The sequence below is a fragment of the Euleptes europaea genome, chromosome 6, assembly GCF_029931775.1.
Source record: "Euleptes europaea isolate rEulEur1 chromosome 6, rEulEur1.hap1, whole genome shotgun sequence".
Taxonomy (NCBI): domain Eukaryota; kingdom Metazoa; phylum Chordata; class Lepidosauria; order Squamata; family Sphaerodactylidae; genus Euleptes; species Euleptes europaea.
In genome coordinates, this window is record NC_079317.1 from 42263931 (window position 1) to 42284239 (window position 20309).

At 39.7% G+C, this 20309-nt stretch overlaps 1 protein-coding gene across 1 annotated transcript in view; it reads left to right on the top strand.

Moving 5' to 3' along the window:
* The window catches only part of PRKD1 (protein kinase D1), a 113376-nt gene extending 101342 nt beyond the window's left edge, over positions 1–12034 (top strand). Inside the window, exons 16-20 of the mRNA XM_056851250.1 lie at positions 254–415; positions 2432–2530; positions 3676–3943; positions 10331–10416; positions 11046–12034. Coding sequence (XP_056707228.1) covers positions 254–415; positions 2432–2530; positions 3676–3943; positions 10331–10416; positions 11046–11264 — 834 coding nt within the window. The 3' untranslated portion in view covers positions 11265–12034. The remainder of the gene's footprint in view (positions 1–253; positions 416–2431; positions 2531–3675; positions 3944–10330; positions 10417–11045) is intronic.
* The last annotated feature ends 8275 nt before the right edge of the window (positions 12035–20309 follow it).

Sequence of the window (20309 nt, forward strand, 5' to 3'; positions counted from 1 at the left end):
AAAACTAGAAGCATCTGGACAATAATGGCACCAGTAGCCTTTTAAAAATTCATTTTTTCAGATGGTTCTAAGCACTATTGGGCTTTATGGGCATAGAAAATTGCTGCTAGTCTTTTTCTGTCTGGTTGTATTTGAGCTAGAGCCAAATGGCTTGAGAAATGAAAGGCTATGTAATACCCTTATGTTTCCTGAGCCGTGTCATTGGATCTAGACAAATAGAGCTCATTTGAATAATGTTTATCTTTAATAATAGAATCTGCATCACCCTGGGGTTGTAAATCTGGAGTGCATGTTTGAGACACCAGAAAGAGTGTTTGTTGTTATGGAGAAGCTCCATGGAGACATGCTAGAGATGATCTTGTCAAGTGAAAAAGGAAGGCTGCCAGAGCGAATAACCAAGTTCTTAATTACACAGGTAAGAGCCATTAAGGGAAGTCAGATGTTATGTTTCTTTTACAGTGATATTCACTTATAAATTTTTAAAGTATATTCAGATATACCCTTGATATGGATAACAGGGTCCAGTGTAAGCCAAGGTTTGTTGAGGCATACAGAGAAAGAGAGAGCATTACTGAAGGAACTATGAGCAAGTTTGATAGTTGAGATAAATTCGAACTGGAAGGATACTGGGGCTTATTCCACTGGGGCTTATGCCATTACTAAGTACAGTTTATGTATATCAAATTAATCTTGGACTGTAACTTACTCAGATTCTCTGTAGAATTCTTCATCACATAGGAGCTAAGAGAAAGTTACTTCTGGATCCAAAGCTTTTACCAGTATAGTGAGTTCAGGGAAGTGATTTTTTTCATCTTCCCCTTCTGCCAGATCCCCTGGCATCCTCCCAAAAGCTTATGAGGATGACTGGGAGACCCTTTAGAACAGGGATCCCCAACATGGTGCCTGTAGGTGCCATGGCATTCGCCAACACCTTTCTTGGCACCCACCAAGTGTTTTTAGAAAGTGGGTGGGGCCACTGGAGATCTGATCGGCTATACAGATTAAAATAACATTGTTTTAAGTGGCAAGTGCCATCACAGTGTGTGTTTTATTCTCTCTTTCCTCTTTCCCAGTGTTTTTTTTTAAATTACTCCTCTTCTCCCCTGCACTTAGGCTTCCTCTGTGTATGTGGCTTGGTCTCCTGCAGCAGCCATTTTGTTGTGCCTACCACCCTGTGTCAGAATTCTAAAAGTGCTCTCACAGGCTTAAAAAGGTTGGGCACCCCTGCTCTAGAAGATATGCCATTTGATTCAGAGGACTGCAGCAAGAAGAGGGATCTGTAAGTGGAAACCATGTATGAGCAACCATTAAGTAATTCATTCTTCAGGACATATGTCACAGAAGAACACAGAAGTTTTGGCTGACTCCCCTTTCTTGCTGCAGCCCTTCTGTGCTACTTGGGATATTGATCAAGAGGAAACGCTCACCTTTAGCAATGGTATTTCTGAGGGTGCAGGGAGCTCTGGCAGAAGGGGAAAGAAATAAAACTAATTGCTAAGAACTTGCTACGCTTGTGAAAGCCTCAGATCCAAATCTTACAGTCCAGCAATAGGCTATATTGAGGACTGCTCAGTATAAGATTTTAAATGTTAATCAAGGTCTACAACATCTGCTCCATGTATGGACACAGGAATGCCTCCCCACCCAAAAAAAAAGGCGACTGCAGATTTATGGTGGACTCATTTCCTTGCCAAAGGCCTTGCCAAGTTGTGCATCTTCTGACCAGGGTGGGAGGCAGTGATGTTCAAATTCTTGTAGTCAGCATTCATACTGGCATGTGTTATCAAATCTTGAGTTTCCAGTGCAGTATAAATTAGCTCATTTTGGGGTTTTGTGTATCGTTTCATAAGTATTCTCATCTGCTTTGAGACATTATCCAGGCTAGTGTGATTTGGCATGTGCTGGTATGTGGCACTGCTTCTGAGCAATCCAAAAACTTTGTAAAATTATTCTGCCTGTAGTTCACATTATAGAGTGCCTCCTTTTCCTCTTTATCCTGTGAACTAGATGGTCAACACTGGGGAAAAAAGAAGAGAATATGCTGAGTTGTCCTTCTCAATAACGGGGGGTGGGGGGGCATGTGTAGGCCTGATGTACTGTTACTAGATTGCTTAGTAATAGTGAAATATTTCTGTACTAGGGGATGTGTTCAGCAGTGCCAACCCTCTCATTTTTCGTCGTTGTGTGTTTGCACACTTTTGAATGGGAACATAAAATAAAAGATTACTTTAATAAAACTGCAGTATTTGTGTTTGCTGGTGTTTTGTCTCACTTCTAGGAGACATATTAAAACAGCAGTAAATATTACAGACTCCCTGAGCTCGTACCCTGACAGAATTTTTGTTAGTCTTTAAGGTGCTACTGGACTCTTGCTCTTTTCTACTGCTACAAACTCCCTAAGTTATAGTGTAGTTGATTTGTTTTCTTATAGATCCTGGTTGCCTTGAGACATCTTCATTTTAAAAACATTGTTCATTGTGATCTGAAACCAGAAAATGTGTTACTGGCGTCAGCTGATCCTTTCCCACAGGCAAGTGGAAATAATTTTCTTTGGAAAGTTATAATCAGCCATCTATCAACATAAAACATAGTTAGCAAAAGTGATTTGTGTTCAGTTTGATGAATATTTTAAAAAGACTGGTTTTTCAAAAAACAAATATGTGAGAAGTTGTATCTCTTTAGTATGTTATAAGTTTCCAACTGTGATTTAAGCACTTGTCTTCCAAAGAATACTTTCTGTAGGCTTTTTGTTAAGAAGACTTTTAATTTATTAGATGTTCTTACACCACTGTTTACCTGTATTTCCAATTGGTCAGCCTCTTGGTCTACTTAATTCTCCTGCTTGCTGCCTCCAAGTCTGAATTTAAGGTGGTTTGCCTAATGTGTAGATGAATCTTCTCTGAGGAATTAAATAAAAGAAGCAGTGGAATATGGTCAATGTCAGGACAATTGCCAACTTCCGATTTGCTAATAGTTTTCCAGGGATTTCTGGATACAATATAGTAATCCACTACATTAGCTCCTTTGGAGGACACAAAAGTATATTCTCCCAAATTATCAAAGTTTTCTGAGTCATTCACAATCACTCTAAGGGCAAAGGTAGGGCCAGCAGATTCATAGACTTCTTGCAGGAATCATTTTTTTATCAGATAATACTAAAAGATCTGTTGACCATATAATAAAGCTGTCTTACACTGCCAGTTGGAACATTGTGACTTGTATACAGGATTATTGCAGAAGGTGATGGTGCTTATTTTAAAGCTTGCTTTGCCAGTTTATGTAGCAAAGTGTCAGCTGTATAAATCAGCATGCAGGAACATGCATTCAGCTAATGTATTGTAAATTGATAAGACAAATCAGTCATTGCATGGGGAGTATAACACGGAAACTATTTGTTTGCACATGTTGTAAAACTTTGTGCCTTTAAACATGTTTGAAACCATCAGAAATATATAGGATTTAGTAGGCATAGCTGATAGGCAGAAACGTGAAAGCACTCGGGTATGTGCGATTGCTCCCAGTGCTTGAAATGGTAATGGCTGAAATTAATTAGGACTTGTCTAATAGTCGATAGAAATGGGTGTGCATGTGATCTAACCATATGTGTGTGTGTGTGTGTGTGTGTGTGTGTGTTATTTATAACATGTTTACCTTGTTAACCTTTGTACCTAACAGGTGAAGCTTTGTGATTTTGGTTTTGCCCGTATCATTGGAGAGAAATCATTCAGGCGTTCAGTTGTGGGCACACCAGCCTATCTCGCTCCTGAAGTTCTGAGAAACAAAGGTTACAACAGATCATTAGATATGTGGTCTGTGGGGGTCATTATCTACGTCAGCCTTAGTGGTACATTTCCATTCAACGAAGATGAGGACATTCACGATCAAATCCAAAATGCTGCTTTCATGTACCCACCCAATCCTTGGAAGGAAATTTCTCACGAAGGTATAAATTACTTTTTTTCATTTTAGCACATACAGACTTACAAAAAAATCAAACATTTATGGCCACATATTGATGTGATTTTATATAAAAATCAGCACCCAGTATAATTAAAGTTCAAAAACTTTATTTCTTAGCAGGTTCATTTACCAAAGAAAACCTTCAGATTATTGTTGAATTAGTACTAAATGTTTCTTTTCAGTTCAGAGTCAGAAAGAATTTCTTATGCCCAGTATTCCATTAAGGAAAATGGCAGAGCAACTCCTTATTCAGTGTAAAAATTCCACACCTGCGCATATTTGATACAGCTCCTGCTGTGATATTATCAGTAGTTGCCCAGAACCGCTGAGTGAGTTAGGATATTCATTGGGCATCAGGTTGCAAAGAGAAATACTTGAAACCATATACAGGCAAGCTCTAACTTGTGGTAATGAAGTGCTTGAGGAAGGTAGCTGTAAATTTAAAGCTAAGATTTGTATTGTGGCTGTGATCAATAGAGGCGAAAGAACCTCACATCCGCACATCACCAGTTCTCTGTCTGCATTACAAACTGCTTGCAAAACTCTCTTCAGCAGGTTCTGTGGGATTCAGTAGGCATAGCTGATAGGCAGAAACGTGAAAGCACTCGGGCATGTGCGATTGCTGCCAGTGCTTGAAATGATAATGGCTGAAATTAATTAGGACTTGTCTAATAGTCGATAGAAATGGGTGTGCATGTGATCTAACCATTTTCAACTTACCTTTGGAACATATATCTGCCAGTTTGTACAAATATTAACATTAAGTGACTTTCTGGTCTATCCTTTGCAATCTTTGTAATGTGTCCTTAGAGCCACCGAGGAAGTCTAAATTGACTGAAGTCTTTTACACGTGGCTGTTTCACTCGCCATCACTTCTCCGATGACTTTGGGTCTTTGTGTTGATTATGCATGCTGTTTCTGACCTTCAGAGGTTGTCTCACTCTCCTCCTGCGTTTCCCTGTGTTTTGCCCGCATTTTCAGAGTCCTGTTGTACCTTGAATTTGAAAACACAGTTAAAACACAAGGAAACGCCAGGGAGAGCGAGGCAACCTCTGATTGTCAGAAACGGCATGCATAATCAACACAAAGACCGAAATCTTCGGAGGGGTGAAGGTGAGTGAAACAGCCATGCATAAAAGACCTGGAAAAAAATTCTTGCCCTAATTGGCTGAACTAAAATAATGAATCCAAACAAAACCCTATGCAGTAATGAGAACTACTCACAAGAAATAACAGCACGTAGCCCAAACTTAACTCTATATGAACAGAAAAACAACACAGTGTGCAAAATATACAAAGTCTACAAAGGAACCTCACTATAACTATCTAACTACACGATACAACAACAGAACGTACAAACACAACAGTACAATGCAGTGTGCAATGTTAGTCACACCCCTTCTAGAGTCTGAGGTGAACGGGACGCTAATACTGGTCGTGGAAGCGGAGCACAGTCCTTCGTAACAAATGGAAAGGCTCCTCCTTGTTCTCTGTGCCACGTGTATCCCAGGTATTTTATCAAATTTCACCATAAGGCTTCTTCAGCTTATCTTGAAGCTGGAGTTCTATTCCTATTTTTTCAAAGCTTCTTTCAGTCTTACTGGTGGAGTGTATGTGTGCTCTCACTGTTACTCACAAACGCTCCATCAGTACGAAGAAGCCTTATGGTGAAATGTGATAAAAATACCTGGGATACACGTTCCTTTGCCTTTATCATCTCATGGATATTATTTCATTGCCCCGACAAAGAGAAGTCCGAATAGGCTACCAGCACGTCCAGTGCCTACACCCTTGGGACTGTGCAGTAGGAGCCAGAAGCATACCCCACCTGTGGGTTTTCCGTTGTGGCGCAGAGAACATGGAGGAGCCTTTCCATTTGTTACAAAGGACTGTGCTCCACTTCCACGACCAGTATTAGTGTCCCGTTCGCCTTAGACTCTAGAAGGGGTGTGACTCACATTGCACATTGTATTGTACTGTTGTGTTTGTACATTCTGTTGTTGTATCGTGTAGTTAGATAGTTATAGTGAGGTTCCTTTGTAGACTTAGTATATTTTGCACACTGTGTTGTTTTGCTGTTAATATAGAGTTAAGTTTGGGCTACGTGCTGTTATTTCTTGTGAGTTGAACTAAAATAATGAAAACTTGCCTTTCCCCATACTTTTGGAGCATAAGCAGAGGCTTGCGTGAAGAATTCTTCCATGGGCTCTCTGAGGTATTTTTCGCTGCCTTGCCCCACCTACCCACCTTCCCATCTCTCACACCAGAACATATTATTCTCTAACAAATATAGACTTAAACCCAAGACAGACTGTATGTCTCTGTGCTTGCATGCATAATTATTTCATTGACCTCACAATGTCTCTGTTTCTTTGCAATTTAGAAAAAAAAAATTAATGATGCACTTTATCATGATACCAACATGGGATTAAAAAAATAATTGTTGAAGGGCTCTCGAAAATTTGCAGTGAGATCTACTTATTTTATTACTGCCTTGTGCTTTATAGAGATACCTTCTGTTTCACCCCTTTAAAGTATGACAGTATTTCTCATTATAATGAGAACAAAATGTATGATTGCTAATAGAAAGAGCTGCATATCGATGTCAGGACTTTAGCTTGCCCTCATTATGCTGAACAGCAATATTCCATTCAAGCCATTCTAACCCATCAAATGTATCTAGCAAGAAAATTGGTTGACACTCAAGGCAAGTTATTCTAGAGGTCTGTCGTTATTTTTGTACAAACCTGTGGTGTTTCACATTTCTTTGTGCCTTTGCTGCATACATTCTTTGATTGTATACCTGTTTTCCAGTGAACTGGAATATAAAGCAAAGCTTCAGAAAATGTTTAGTATACACTGCACTGTCAAAGAGAGCAAAATACCAGAAAATGCTGGTTTTTCAAAACATAAGTCATAGTCTTATAAAATTTTATCAGTGTTAGCAATTCATGAAACATTCCTCCCTGACTTATACAGGGGTCTGGCAGGTTAATATTAGTCTCGTTTAATATTACATTAGATGCCTAAGGGCACATGCCAGGCAAGTCGAAAGAGAGAGACAGTGTGGAGGTGTTTCTGTGCTAATACTAGAAGCCTCCAAGTGAAAAATGGGAGAGTCAGAGTGCATGGTTTTAAGGGAAAACATAGATATAGTGAGCATTATAAAAATCTGGTGGAAAGGAGAGAACCAGTGGGATACGGTCATCCCTGGTTACAAACTCTATAGAAATGACAGGGAAGGGCATATTGGAGGGGGTGTTGCTATGTATATCAAGGAAGGCATAGTGTCTAATAAACTAGAAACCATAAAAAGAGCAGACTCATCCACAGAATCCTTGTGAGTGATGATTCTGGGCCTCAAAGGTAATTTAGTACTGGGGACATTCCGTCGACCCCCTGACCAAAAGGCTCAGGGTGATCTAGAGATGGAGAATGAAATCAGAGAAGCATGAAAAGGAGCATGCCTATTATATTAGGTACTGTGGAACACAGGCAGGATAATGCTGCTGCAGTTGTCTTGTTTGTGGACTTGGTTGGTCACTGTGTGAACAGACTGCTGGACTTGATGGGCCTTGGTCTGATCCAGCGTGACTTTTATTATGTTTTTACATGCTTATGCTTATTTACTGAGTTTGTTTAAAAGGAATTTATGTGTTAGCATTCTTTAGTGTCTTATATGAACAGTAGCTCAGTAACAGAGTCATTCTTCACCATCTCCAGGGCTGGGAAAGGGCTGCCTGAAACCTTGAAGAGATTTTGTTAGTCAGATGGACTATTGTCCTGATTCTGTGTAAGGCAGCTTCATACATTCATATGAACTTTGCTGATCAACAAGTTCTCCATTACTAATATCATAATTGCCTAATAACCCAGTTTGAGGTTGTAGGAGAGATGGTAATACACACATCTGGTTACTTACCAGTCTGATTTACTATGAACATTGTAGAGATACAGTTGATCACATGGATGTGTATGTGTGTTTTGTATATATTAATCCTTCTGTCCCCATTTTAAAATATCACTCTTGGATAAAATATATGGAACATTAATCTCCCCCCCGCCAAAAAAAATCTAGATAAAAAGGCAAAGGTCTCAAGAATCATTACCTTGATCCAGAACTCCATGTTTGTGTATGAATCTCCTGCATGAACTGAGTACTTCTTTCAGTTAAGGGAAGGGTTCTGGCCAATCACTCTTACGCATGAACTGCTGTCCCCTTCACTGAACTAGAAGATGGGGAGAGGTCTCTCTTTCTATGGTGGAGCTTCTATGCATTGCTAGTTATTGCCAGGCATCAGAAGCTGGTGTACAAGAGGACTGTAAAACTAAATAAAGTAGAATATTTAGCAAATTACCCCTTGGAACTGTATCTTGAGTGTTAAAATGTAATGACATTAGCACAAAATTTTAATCCTAAAATCCTGTCTTTTGCTTGTACTACTCTCACAATGTTGGTTTCTGGCCAATTGTTTCTTAGCTTGAAAAGTACCTTTTACATTGAGAACATTGACTTGAAAACATTCACAGTTTAGAATGCAAGGAATAATGGGGTAAACATAGGTGTTCTTGTAACTATATTTTTCCAATATGCATTATAAGAGGGCAAGAAAAGCTACAATTGAGGAATAAGAATGTGGCTCCAATCCAGCAAGATAATAGTGTTTATGCACACAGTAGTGTTGGGCACTTCGTGGGGGGTTTTGGACTATTTTCCTTCCAGCAGCATTTCTCCTCCCAGATCTCACCAGATTGCAAAAGGGGAAATTTATTTGTTTGTTTATTAAAATATGTATATCTCTCCTTTCCTCTTGGTTCAAGGTGAAATGGACTAAAATTTGGGAGGGGGAGTCGGAAAACCATACTGATAACTCCTGATTCATGTTTAGATATAGCCCACATCCTATATATCTGGGTCCTTTGCATTATAAGATTTTTAAAATTTCCCTCTTTATTTCCCAATGAGGAACAAAAGCAGCTTACAATACAATAGTAAAGAACTATAAATACAATTGAAACAAACAAAATAGTGGACATAGCCTTCTAATTCAGAGCAGGTCTTCCTACCCCTGTCTCTATAAACAGATCTTCCTGCCAGCTCCAGGCTACAAATCTCAGGTCAAGAGCCAAAGTTTGAGAGGCCTTGGGTTCCTCCCAAGGGCCCATATCCTTGCTAGGGTTGCCAGCTCTGGGTTGGGAAATACCTGGGGGCAGAGCCTGGGGAGAGTGGGATTTAGAGAGAGGAAGGATTTCAATGCCATAGAGTCCAATTGCCAAAGCATCCATTTTCTCTAGGTGAACTCATCTCTATCAGCTGGAGATCAGTTGTAATCTCCAGCTGGTACCTGGAGGTTAGCAACCGTAATCCTTGGTGATATCTAAAGTAGCTTGTGGGCAGAGAAGAAACAAACTCATCCAGATCTTCTCAACAACTACAAGCCATTTAGCAAGATCTTCCCCATTTCCTCACTGTCCAGCTAATCAAAGTGCTCCTTTAGCTGTTGGCTTGCATCATAAGCCTTGCTTATGCTCTCTGCATTTGTTGTACAGATGGTCATCCTTCACTATTGACCACATTCCTCTGGCGCTAGGCATTTTTCAGCTCATTGAAAAACATTGGTCTTGCATGAGCACCAGTGCCTAGTGCTCAGAGGATTGCATCTGCAATGGATAAGTGAAGCAGAGGTAAAGCTTAGGTTCCAAGCCATAGTGTCCAGGACCCAAAGAACGGATGGGGTGGTGGCAGCCACTCTGCTCAGCAAAGTTTGAAGCCTTTGTCCAGCCTAAGGAGTCACACAAGCATGTCCAAATACACACAATATACATGTATCTGGAGCTTCATTTCACTTTCTGAATTCCAAACAAGCTAAAAAAAACAGCTTATTTGATTGGCAGGGGGAACTGCTGGAGATAAAAATCAAAAGCATTGTTGAATACCCAGTGGCAGAGTAGTACTGAGATGGTTGTATATTCATCTTTTTTACCATCATAGTAGTATTTTGCTTGTGTGTGTTAAATGCCCTCAAGTTGCTTCTGACTTATAGCGACCCTGTGAATCAATGTTTTCCAAAACATCCTATCATTAACAGCCTTGCTCAGGTCCTGCAAACTGAGGGCCGTGGCTTCCATTATAGAGTCAATCCATCTCAAGTTGGTCTTTTGGCTTAAGTTCCTTATTATCTCTCATTTCTTTGTATGCTTATTCTTTGTATAACTTCACATACGCTAAATGTTTTTTAAAATCACACTATGTCATGTAGCATGGATTTTATAAATAAAAAGGGATTAGTTGTGTCTTGAAGTTTTGTTCCATATGGAGGTACAAGCAAGTATTTGTCAGTGACATTTTCTGTAATTATATTTTCCCCAGCTATTGATCTCATAAATAATTTGCTACAAGTGAAAATGAGAAAACGCTACAGTGTGGACAAGACCTTAAGCCACCCATGGCTACAGGTAATGCTATCAGATCTCATGCCTTTCACCTTCTATATGTTTGTAGTCAACTAGCAGAACCAGTGATGGTTTTGTGACTGGTGCACCTTTCCTAAAGCACAGTTATCTTGAATGCAGCAACAGTTACAGGCTCTGAATCAAGGACAGTAAAAAGCATGGAGCCGCAAAAGACAAGAAAACCTTGAAAACATTTTACCATATGCATAGTCACATTTAGCATCGTCATGCCACCCTTCTCCCAAGTGGTAGCTTGTTTGAGCAGTGAGATGGAACAATGTACACAGTGTACACAGAAAGGGGATTTTCCTCCTTCTGTTATACTGATTTTTTCATCTAATAAAGAATTAATCTAGTTATCAGCAGTAAAAAAAAACCCCAAAAACATTGTGCATTGATTATTCTTTAGGGCTGTAAATTGTTTTACATAAAAGTCTACTACTTTTTCATTTTGCATACAGCCTGGTCTTAAAAAGCAGTTCATTGTTCCAAAAGAACAACTTGCAGGAGCACGCCTGAGTCTTTAAAAAGTAACATATGATGCATCCCATTAGAATTATGAAGAAAGAAACAGGCATTCGTAGTAGTTTGTTTTTAATGTTATTACACAGGTTATGTTTTCTCCCTTAAAGGACTATCAAACCTGGCTAGATTTAAGAGAGCTTGAATGTAAAATAGGAGAACGTTACATCACCCACGAGAGTGACGATTCACGGTGGGAACAGTATGCAGGAGAAAATGGCTTGCAGTATCCAGAACACCTTATCAGTCCAAGTGCTAACCACAGTGAAAATGCTGAGCCAGAGGAAGCGGAGATGAAAGCCCTCAGTGAGCGTGTCAGCATCCTTTAAATTGCATCCCTCCTAATCTGTCAAAACACTGTGGAACTAATAAATACATACGGTCATGTTTAACATTTGCTTTGCAGAACTGCCATTATTTTCTGTCAGATGGGAACAAAGCTGTTACACTGTTACCACCATTGATGTATTGGAGTTGCCAAGACAAATCAACAGAAGCATTTTTAGTTTGTGTGAGCAACTGTGTTATAATAACAAAAAGTTCCCAGAAACTCTCAACCTGTTGTTGTCGATGATTCCTGTTGTACCCTGAGCATTCAAACCTGTTTCCACTGTGCCTTTACCGACAAATTTTCTCTTACTTGAGTCTCATTGCGTAAGAGGGAACATCTCCAGGTAGATCTCTGGTTTTGTATGCACCATTAGTGTTGTCACTGTTTGCAAACTCTTGAAGAGTAGAATACTATTGCTGTTCTGTGAACAACTTTTAACACTTTGGATAAAGTTTGAGGATTTCTGTTTTGTTTTAGTTGGCTGCGGAACAATACATTGCGATACTGATGCAAAAAAAAGCATGGAATTGTAAAATTGATCTATAGCATTGTATAGATTCCGACCAGATTCCCTTATGTACAGACATACATACTCCATCCTGTTACCCAATAAAGGTGCAACACATTTTTAACCTAAATGCCTTAGTAATGTAAATTGCAGCCTATGTTGGTAGTTATTCCCTTTTCTTAAAATATCTTTCTGTAACATCTACATTTAGAAGCTGGAAGACATGTATGTTTTGAATAAAATTCTGTTGGATTCCAGAATTGAATTATTTTATCTCACTCAACCAGTTGCCACATTTGATCCAGAATCTTGTGTCAAACAATAATAATTTTTCAAAACAATAATGTTCCTTAATTCTAGAGGTAGTTTGTTTAATATATGTCTATGTTCCTTCATTGCATAGTTCTCAAGGGAGATTACACAATTTACAATCCTCAACAAACAAAAATGTAAATGAAAGCTCTCGGCTAAACAGAAACAATCAAGAAGGCAATAACAAAACTTTGAAAAAGAGCAATTTAAAACCAAGATGTTGACAATAGGCAACAATGGCCAGGGAGAAAGAAAGGTCTTCATTGGACACTGAAAACTCAGACAAATAAGCTCTGAGTGAACAGTATCTAGGAGATAATTCCACAGGTGAGAGACCATGTCTTTGTTAACTATTCATCCTACTTCAGATGTTAGTTAGCAGCAGTCCTATACCATCTGTACATGAGTAAATGAAAGTAGAAAAAATATGGAATTGAAGTATTGGGTTGCAATCCTGAGCACATGTATTTGTAAATCCAACTGAGATCAGTGAGGTTTATTTACAGTAAGTACATTTAATATTGCCCTGAAATGGATGGCTCAGGCTATTCCAATCTCAAGATATCTCAGAAAGAATCTCAGGAGGAGGTGGAGGAGGAGGAGAAGAAGAGTTGGTTTTTATATGCCGACTTTGGTGTTTTATGCATGGTCGCTTAACTTTCCTTTATTCCCTGTTTCAGCCAGGATCAAATTTTTGGAAATGCACGTTACCTCATTCCTTGGAAGCTCAGCACTGCTTCAATGCAAAATGAACCTGGCTTTTCCCATTCCTCTTCTTGCCTGAATTAAACCGTTCCTTCTGGCTCATTGTGGAATCACTGAGCGAGTGTACAACTTTCTTGGGTTGAGCTTCGTCCCACCCTTTTCCAAACCCCTCTTCAAGGCAGCATGCAGATAGCCAACCAGGGGAATAGGGTTGCCAGGTCCTTCTTTGCAACCAGTGGGAGAGTTTGGGGGCGGAGTTTGGAGAGGGGAGGGACTTCAATGCCATAGAGTTCAATTGCCAAAGCTGTCATTTTTCTCCAGGTGATCTGATCTCTATCGGCTGGAGATCAGTTGAATTAGCAGGACTTGGGAGACTGCTTTTCTGTATTCATGCCTCCAGTAGTACACAGTTTCGTCCCTGATCATTCCAGCCAATGCATACAGTTTCCCCCAACCCAGGTTACTTTGATCCTGGCTGAAATGGGGAATAAAGGAGGTTAAAGCGACCATGCATAAATGACCTTTGTCTCCCACGTAAGGCAGAATCAAACTGGCTTATAATCATCTTACCTTCCCCTCCCCACAACAGACACCCTGTGAGGTAGGTGGGGCTGAGAGAGAGTGACTAGCCCAAGGTGACCCAGCTGGCTTCATGTGTAGGATTGGGGAAGCAAATCCAGTTCACCAGATTACCCTCCGCCACTCATGTGAAGGAGTGGGGAATCAAACCCAGTTCTCCAGTTCAGAGCAGGGCCAGGCCTGGTTAGTAATGGATGGGAAACCACCAAGGAAGTCCAGGGTCACTATGAACTAGGCAGAGACAGGCAATAGCAAACCACCTCTGAACCCTACGAGATCACCTTAAGTCAGCTGTGACTTGATGGCACTTTACATAAATACATATTTAATATCAAAATTCCAGTATATACTTAGTCTTACAAAAGTCTTACTGAACATCAAAAATAGTCCCGGTGTCATGCCTAAAGTCACATCTGATCTACATGAGCAGGAGTTTAAATTTTTAATTCAGATTTAGAGCTGCAGGTGTCATTCATGACTGTATAACTTCAAGGCTAGGGTTCTGATAGCTTCAGGTCATGGAGAATGTGGTGGCCTGCCTTCCACCAGGGAGCATATCGTACAAACGCTTTGAATTTTCCACAGTTCTCCTAAAAGGTGGTTGACTCTTGCATGGTTTCAACATCAAATCAATGGACTATCACACAGATTTTAACATCACATATCAAACCTGTATCTCTCATCACATGCAATATTTTTCAGTGGTATTGGTTCACTAATTCATCTCCCAGTCATCAGTTATACAGCAATCAAGCATAGGCATACAAGCTATGATCACAGAGTTTATTAATAGTGGTGTTTTTTATCTCCAATGCCCTGAATATTTTATCCCCTTCTTACCTAAGAGACTCTCTTCTACACTCTATGCCCCACCTTCGCATTTGAACTGAAACCACCATCTAAAATGTACAATCCGTACAAAAAGATGAGCAAGCCATGTCAGGCATGTAGGCAGGATTGTATTTCTCATGTGAAGTGACAGATATAAGGCCCAATTGTCTCTTAGAGGCATCAGAAAAACCTGCAGGGGATGAATGCATTGTGAAAAGCAACAGGGAGGTGGTGCATAAGTGTATGAAGGGGGAAAACAAATAGTCCTAGCAAAGTTGTGAACACCCTCAAGATAAGAGGAAAGGCTGCCAAAGGGAAGGTTGCAGTAGTTAAATCAGCACTGTCCAACCTGTGGTTCTTGACTCAAAAAGTGGATTGTGAAGCTTGTGGAAGTACATTCTAGCTTCTAGGCTTTTGCAGTTTTACTGATTTATGCACACTGTATTTTTTAAAGTGGGCCAGCCTACCAAGTGAACTTGGACTTGTGGGTCACCATACCAAAAAAGATTGGAAACTACTGGTTTTTACATTAGAGTTGAATATGATATTATTGATTGACTCATTGATTTATAGCCCACATTTCTCACTGGGACCCAAGGAAGATTACTAGTATGATAAAAAAAAATTCAACCAATCAATACATGGATTACAAAATGGAGTAGCATCAGGCAATCAGTCAGTGGATTACAAGATGTGATAATGTACAAATCTAACAACAAAGATTCCTAGTAAGACAAAATAATGCAGTTGGGCTGGGATTGTAGAGCACGCAAATAAATGAACAATGCATGTAAATATATCTGTTTTAGGCAACAAGACAGTGTAGGTCAGACTTAGGTATCCTTAATAAAAGTCACCTGAACCGTTCTATTTTATTCAAGGCCATAATGGGGGGGGTTGAGGAGGGTAGCCTTTGTGGCATGCAGAGAGGGCAGCAGGACTGCCTCTTCTACATGGCCCACTCCTGTAGGAGAGGCAGTTCTGCTGCCCTCTCTGCATACCACAGGAGCGGCAGCTGCCCTGGTTTTATACAACTGATAGCAGTGTAGCACCTTCCTAATAACCTCTGGTAGACTCTTCTACAGTGAAGGAGCCACAGCTGAGAATGAGTGTGAATGGGTAACTACCCATGTTATTTCTTTGCAGGGTAACACACCTTCAGAAAGCTGCTCAGATGAGTGGAGCTGTTACAGCAGAACATAGCAGGAGAGGTAATTCTGCAGGTATGTGGGTACAATGCCTTCAAGGGATTTGTAAGTGATAGCACCTTGAACTGAACCTGGTAACTGCTGAGTAGCCAATGGAGCACCTGCAGAAAAGGGAGTGATATGCACATTCAGCTTGACACCTGATAGTCAGGCCATGGCATTCTGTACCAACTATAGTTTCTGAGTTGCCTTTAAGGGCAGTGCATTAAAGTGCATTACAGCAGTCCAGCCTCAAGGTTACCATAGCATGGATCCACGTGGCCAGGTCAGCACAGTCAAGATAGGAGGCCATCTTGCAGGCTAAGTGGAGTTGATAGGATGCTTACTTTGCAGCTGCAGTTGTTCGCTTCTACGGCAATACATTTGGCCAAGTATCTTCCCTAGCCTCTTAACCAAGTCAACAACAGTCAACATCAGAACCCACCAAAAGTGGGGAGCGCCATGGCTGTCAGGACCTTGGCCTTCCCAACCAACATTACTTCTGTCTTGCCAGAATTCAGTTTCAGCTGTTTACTTTTAGCCATTTAACTATGGACATCAGCCATTGATTCAGAGTCTTTATTGTGTCACCAGATCATTTTGATAAAGAAATATAGAACTTGGTGTCATCAGCATGTTAATGATATTGTATTCCAAAACCACAAACAAATTTTCCTAAGGGTTTCACATAGAGGTTGAATAGCATGAGGAACAAGACTGAGCCTTGTGGAACCCCAGAAGCCACACTGTAGAAAAACTGTCCCCAACAACAACTTTTTGAGTCCTGCCCCTAAGGAATGATTTGACCCAATCCGGAACACATCTCTTAATCCCTATGTTCACCTTCAAGCATTTCAACAGAATGGCACAGTCCACTGTATCAGAGGCAGCTGATAAATCCAGTAAGAGTAGTAGAGAGACATCACCTTTTCCTGCATTTCGATAGAGATCATCCATTAGGGCCAGCCATCCCATAGCCTGGTCTGACACTAGAATGAAACAGATGTAGGGCAGACACTCCCAGGGACAGCAACTCAGATTGGAGGAGGTAAAAATTGCTATCAGAGCAGCACTTAGGAGCTGCCTGGACTCATAGGGAGAGGCATTAGTTTTGCCTTAATACAACAGCTGGCTGCGGAAGTAGTTAAGACTGTGGTAGTAGTTAAGACTGTCAGACTAGTATCTGGAAGGCCCCAGGTTCAAATCCCAATGTGTGCCATGGAAGCTCACTGTGATCTTGGACCAGTCACATTCTCTCAACCTAGCCTACCTCACCGGGTTGTTGTGAGGATAAAATGGATGAGAGGAGAATGATATAAACTGCTTTGGGTTCCCCAACGGGGTCAAAGACAGGGTATAAATTAATTAAATAAAAACAGAAAGATCCTTTACTTCTATAAGATGTTGATCCTTTGTCTGATTGTACCACTTCACTGTCTTCTTAGTGGAAATTCATCATTTTGAAGAGAAGTTACTTGTTCCATTTGTCATGGCATATATCCATTACCCTGTTCACATACATTTTGTAGATCAGTGGTGTTCACTCTGCAGGTCACAGAAAGTCAGTTTTGCAAAAACCACCAACCGAAAGAGCCACATGACTACTGTGTGCCCTATGTGACACGCACATACGACAATACAACAGAACTAGTAATATTAAATATCACAATATCCTTTTAATTTACCAGAGTGCTTCTGAGCATGTAAGGTGGTCTCTCCCAACCAATGTTGAATCTGTGCCCCCATTAGCATCCTCACTCTTTTCTCGCTCCCTGACATGAAGCCTGCCCCTCGAATGAGAGTAAGATGGCCAAGGATACTCTCTCTTGTGGCAGGAAGAAAGAGAAGGCAGAAAGAGAAACAGTTTGATGACATGCCTTGGAAAGCCAAATTTTCAAATAACACAGCGAAAATTAGCGATGTTAATAAAAAAAACCCAGAAATTTTCTGCAGATTTACTTTTATTATTAATAAATACAAAAATGAACTATTTTCATGATACATGTAAGTTAAATTATTGGATTCATATTATTTAATCCAAACGTGCATTACATATTCAGACTTATTCTTACAGTACACACCTAGTAATTATCACTAATACAATAGGTGTGGAACTAGAGCACATTTAATATCAGTGTATAATTTTAAAAAGCTTCATTAAAAATAGTTTAAATGATATAATAGATTGGGTGATCAAGATAAATTATGTTGAAGTTACTAAACACATCCTAAATTTCCAAACAAATACATTTTGAATATCACAGTACCTTAACCACATCCTGAGGGGGAGGGGCAAGATTGGAGTGATTTTGGTTTTTTTAGAAAGTTGGCAGCCTGAAACATCAGGCTGAGAGAACAGATCACGAGCAAGTGAATCCACGTAACAAAAGCAATTACTGGATTTACTGGTACACAGGAGATAATGGGCTTGAAAGTTCCTGAATATTTGAAAACTTTCCAATATGTATTTGAACATATTGCTGAATTTTGGCACACCATTACATTTCTGAAAAGAATTTTCACCTTCCAAATGAAGCCTCAATGGTAGTTGTAGATGGAGTACCTCATCTTCTATGGCAATCAGAATCAGAACGTTTTATGGAAAATATGACCTTAAACACATCTTTAGAGGATCATGATTCTTGGCCATAGTGACATAATATTAAAATATTAAATATTAAAATATTAAAATATTTTGGCTATAGTTGAACGTGCATCATGACTCTGCAAAGTTTCCATGTGCCTTAAAAAAATAGTAATCAAACCTACATTGTTAAGAATGCAGAACAGATATGCTATGTGCCATATTATACATTATTTTTTTAAGTGCGCAACTATTATGTTCTTAAATTAGTCTGTAAAAGGTATAAATTTAACATCTTTTTGCAGAACATGCCAAAGATACACCTTCTCAGGGACTTCCGACTAGCCTCTGCTCCTTGCTGATGAGCATTCTGTAGCCCTATCTATTCCTAATGTGAGAAACTGTCTAAAACTGCAGTGATATAAATGACAACCGCAATTGTTAGCAATGATTATAGTTTAAATAAATATCAATCAATCAATCAATCAATCAATCAATCGAGTATTGCTGATTTCTGCTTCCAGAATGAGGAATTTGCATATTTGGGAAGGAAAGATCAGTAGCAGATGCTTATTGCAAAAGGGAGTTCCTTCAAAAGAAGTGATATGTGTATTCAGATAGGGAGGCAACCCTACCGTACAGTAGAAGAATTAAACCACATTTTTTTTGCACAGTTGGGCTGTAACTACTAGGTCACTTGCACATCAGTCAAGCAACCTAACTTTGCATTGGTAATACTTAAGGGCAATAAATATGTTTGTCCAAAAAAGAGTCCTTGCTAGATCTTGAGCTATTTATGATATGTCTATCAGTGTACTGATAGTCAGGCTAAATGGAGGGGAGGCTCATCAGAAAAGAATAAAAGGAAGAATGCTAGATTGGCCAAGTTATTTTCACCTAGGCTAACTGCTTGAAGCTCATTTATTATATCCCTGCACACATTTTCCAAACAAACACACCCTTCTTTGAGATTTCTAAAATGTGTGGAACATTAAGAAAAAGGAAATCCCTATGAAAATAGCTACTGCAGAATAAATTGACTCAGTATTGTATTTGTTTTCATTTAGAAACTCTCAAACTACAAAAAGCCAACTGAATCATTTTGCTCCAATGGGGTATAACTTGTTTTTGAAAACTTGTCAAGATTCAAGACTTTTGCACAAGGAAACAACTGAGAAGTGGTTTTTGTATGGTTAATTTTACACAACTATTATAATTAAGTTAAAATTGTTCTGACAATAACGGGATATGTAAAATGTGAGAAAGTATGTTAACTTTACTGTGTTCTAAAACTTACAAAACCTGTTTATCAGTAGAAGTTATACCTAGAGATTAAAACTGATACAAATGATGCTGCAAATTAGTATAATCTTTGAAAGGGCTGTAATTTAAATGAGATGTTTGCTTTCCATCTCAGAAACTAGATGATATTTCATGCCCGAGGCCTGTTTTGAATTACTCCCATGAAATGAATTGGCTAGGGAAGAGGAAATGAGGTATGCACAATGGAATATGTCTATTTAATATATTTGAATTTCTAGTCTGACCCATCTTCTTTAAAACTGGAGCCTCACAGCCCAAGATTTGCCTGATCAGTTCATTTTTAATCTGACCCCCCTGCTGTGGCCAGTGTGGGACAGTGTTTAATTAGGGTGTGGAGATCGGGGTCCAAATCCATAAAGCTTCTTGGGTGACACAGTTATTGAGAGGATAAAATGGAGGACAGAAGAGCTATGCTGTGTTTCTTGGAGGAAGGGTGGATACAAATGGTAGAGAGACCTGTTTCTGGTAGTGCTGTTAACTTAGTTCGTTGATCGACAGTTTCCTTGGCTTCAAAATTTCCCACTTGCCTATTTGCAGACTTTTTTCTCCTTCAGACCTTAGTTCCTCAGCTCAATGCCTTCTCCACTGCTTGCTTATGTGTTGCCACTCTCTCAGATCCTTACTGAAATGCCTGTATTATTGTATCAATACCCAATGACAATAAAACAGCAGGAGGTTGAAGATTCAAAGCAGTTTGTTTATTGGCCAATACACAAAACACCTGGTGAAAATTGCCCAAAGCGCAGGATAATTCACACCGACATCAAAGGATTGCAAGCACGAATATAGTCTTTGGTAATGGGTGGTACAAAGATGCAATACATCACGTAAGGACCCAAATACCCAATACTAGGGACCCCCGGATTAGCATACCCTATTAGAGAATCGGAGACGTTGCGGAGAAAGTGGTGATCTAATGCTCACTAATGAGCAGAGAAGACCCACCAGTGTCAGGTGCCTTTCTGTTTGATCCAAAATCATTGCTATCCTTATCTTGGACCTTGGTGCCTGCCA